The 3,342-nt window shown below is 40.8% G+C and overlaps 1 protein-coding gene across 1 annotated transcript; it reads left to right on the top strand.

Annotated features, from left to right (window-relative positions):
* Positions 1–1,398: 1,398 nt before the first annotated feature.
* LOC102850878 (olfactory receptor 50-like) lies at positions 1,399–2,337 on the top strand. Its single transcript, XM_006890674.1, has one exon. The coding sequence runs from the start codon at positions 1,399–1,401 to the stop codon at positions 2,335–2,337; it is 939 nt and encodes a 312-aa protein (XP_006890736.1).
* Positions 2,338–3,342: the final 1,005 nt, after the last annotated feature.

Below are 3,342 nucleotides of genomic sequence, written 5' to 3'. Positions count from 1 at the left end.
TTCTACTTAACCAAGCATGATTAGTCTCCAGACACTAGCCTCTCCTGCTAAAATGGCGAAGTAGGTGAGGCGAAGTGTCAACCTCTTTTAAAAGGATCATCCTTGCTGCACTTCTTCCAGCGTAGATTTGTTCATTCTTCTGACACTCTGTGGTTTATTCTTGCCAATAATGAAATTCAAATGGGTTAATTCTTTTTCAGTCTTCTTTATTCATTGAACAGCTTTTCACTGAACATATATATGAATTCATTGCCAATGATTTGGAACTGGCTCAGAGCTGACTCTTCATCAAATTTTCAGAGACTGTAAATTACTTGGGAAGAGATTGTCCATTTTTCTTCTGCAGAGTCACTGGTGGATTTGAACGACCAGAGGCACTACCTTTGACTTAACAGTGAAATTCTTTATTGACCATCAGAGATCCCTGCATGCATATGTTGTTGTTGTTGTTGAGTATGGTAGAGTCAACTATGACACACAACAACTCTAACAACAATGGAAATGAACTTCGCCTGTCTTGTGCCATCTTCATAATTTCTGGTACGCTTGAGCCCCTTGTCATACATATGTTGTTGCTCTGTGCCATTGAATTGACTATGGCCCATAGCAACCTTATAAATGGTTCTGAGCTTTGCCCTATCCTGAGCCAACCTCATTGCCTCTTATACACTGATCCCATTGCTGTAGTCACTTTGTCAGTCCATCTCATCCAGGGTCTTCCTTTTTTGCGCTGACCCTCTATGTAATTATGATTTCAAATACACATTTATCTTTGTTCTGTTTGTATGAGTAATGATAGAGAATATTGATAATTAGAAAGACTTTTTGTCAAATAAAGGAGTGCTAGCTATATTACATGTCACAGCACCAGATATTTTTTTTTGTAATTAAATTATATTCCTCCTTTCAGTCACCTTATTTTGGGTAGGTCTTAATGATATTTCTCACTAAATAGTCAAATTTTAATTCTGTGAAATCTACTTGGTGTCTTACTATGGCCCAATTCACTAGAATCTAAAGAGCCAAACTCTATGTGATAATAATAAAAAGGATCAAGAGTATGTTATCAGACCAAATGAATATCCTATAATAGTGTTTCTAACAACTAGTTACTGACTTAACCTTGCACACTACTTTCTTAATTTCAGATATCTGTTCTAAACTGATGAACTCTTCAGATCTGATAAATATTTCTGATAGTTAGGGGTTCCCTCAAGGGAGTGGCATATAATAAACACAACTCTATTACTCTGGGGGAAATACATGAGATACTAAGTTTCACACATTTACATACTGATTAGCTATAAAACATATAAAAACAATATTTGATGTCAAAGAAATTCTTTTTCTCTCAGACTGTCATATCTCCTTTTACCTACAGCAAAAAAGAAGAACAGGATGAGAAGTCATAATCACAGCATGGTATCTGAATTTCTCCTCTTAGGGTTTCCCATCCAAGTGGAGCAGCAGGGCATGTTGTTCACTCTGTTCCTGGGCATGTACCTCACCACCATGCTGGGGAACCTGCTCATCATTCTACTCATCAAGGTGGACTCTTACCTCCACACCCCCATGTACTTCTTCCTCAGTCATTTGGCCTTCACTGACATCTCCTTCTCATCAGTGACAGCCCCCAAAATGTTAATGAACATGCAGACACAAAGTCAATCCATTTCATACGCTGGATGCATTTCTCAAGTGTATTTTTTCATATTCTTTGCTGATATTGACAGTTTCCTGCTCACCTCCATGGCCTATGACAGGTATGTGGCCATTTGTCACCCCCTGCACTATACCACTATCATGAGTCAGAGACTGTGTTTCTTGCTAGTAGTAGTGTCCTGGGTCTTATCCTTTGCCAATGCTCTATTACACACCCTACTCCTGGCCTGTCTGTCGTTCTATGGTAAGAACACTCTCCCTCACTTTTTCTGTGACCTCTCTACTTTACTCAAACTGTCCAGCTCAGACACCACAGTCAATGAAATGGTTATTCTCTTTGTAGGGGGTGTGGTCATTATATTTCCATTTATATGTATCCTGGTCTCTTATGGCCACATTGGAGCCACCATCCTGAGAGTCCCTTCAACCAAAGGAATCTGCAAAGCCTTATCCACCTGTGGTTCCCACCTTTCTGTCGTGTGTCTTTACTATGGGGCAATTATTGGATTGTACATTTTCCCCTCATCCGAAGAGTCCAATGGCAAAGATGTCATTGTGGCTGTTTTATACACCCTGGTCACTCCCATGCTAAATCCTTTTATTTATAGTTTAAGGAATAGGGACATGAAAGGAGCTCTGGGAGTCATTCTAAATAGAAGAACATTTTCATCATAGTGTGCACTGAATCGAAGCTTGTGTTGTGACTATTCTTGTTCAATAAATAGTTATCAAAAGAAATATTGAAAAACCTCTGTGAAGGATGACTTATTTCTTGATTTTGAGATCCTGAGACCTTTGTGTGAGGAAGCACCAGCTAGTCTATTGGGAATTGAAGACCATAAAAGAGATCCTTCTGCTGTCCCAATAGTCCTGCCCATATCAAGAGAGGCCCTCAATATTGGTAGGAATTTTAGAGTATCCAGCTACAGAAAAATTCAGTCCAGTCTACTGTGTTTAGCTGACCTATAGAATGGAAACAAATAATCCAATTATTTATTTATTATTTTTTGAAGGAAGCAGTTTCTCTTTATTGTGGTACAGGATGGGGGGAGGACTGGACGCCTCACATGCTGGGTCTTTAAATAATGGAGGGGGAAACTGGACTGTGCCCTAGCGCACCATGTATTCCTTGCGTTTATTGAGCCCAGCTTGGCAGAAAGAGAAGCCTCCGAGGAGAAGGTAAAGACCCGCAGCGATGAAACAGTTGTAGCTCACTTGCTCTTATAGGTTGTATATGTTCTGGGGGTCGTTCTCAAAATCTTTCTCCGTGAAGGGGATGTCTTCAATAAGGACTACGGAATGGACATTGAAAAAGATTCCGAGCATTATCAACATGATTACTCCCCAGGCGCTGAGAACAATGCCACAGGCAGCCAGCCTGGGCCCACAGCACAGGAGAGATGACGTGAAGAACGGAGTCGGGGGTGGGCCCGATGAGGGCCTAGTAGAAAGGCCATGAGAGATAGTCTGGAATGCGACAAGAGATTTAGACTTGGGGGCTCTGACGGTGTTGGAAGTCCAATTATTATTTTAAGTCACTTTAGTTTGCTTGGCTCCATAGTCAACAGTGTTGGCACCAGCAGCCAGGAAATTAAAAAGCACATTGCCATGGGAAAGTCTGCTGTTAGGGACCTCTCCAAAGTACTGAAGAGCAATGGTGTCTCTCTGGAGACTAAGGTG

This window comes from Elephantulus edwardii, unplaced genomic scaffold (assembly GCF_000299155.1).
Source record: "Elephantulus edwardii isolate Elephantulus edwardi_28Jun2011 unplaced genomic scaffold, EleEdw1.0 scaffold00092, whole genome shotgun sequence".
NCBI classification, from domain to species: domain Eukaryota; kingdom Metazoa; phylum Chordata; class Mammalia; order Macroscelidea; family Macroscelididae; genus Elephantulus; species Elephantulus edwardii.
Note: the sequence above shows the minus strand (reverse complement) of the source record. Positions and strands in the feature narration are given on the sequence as shown.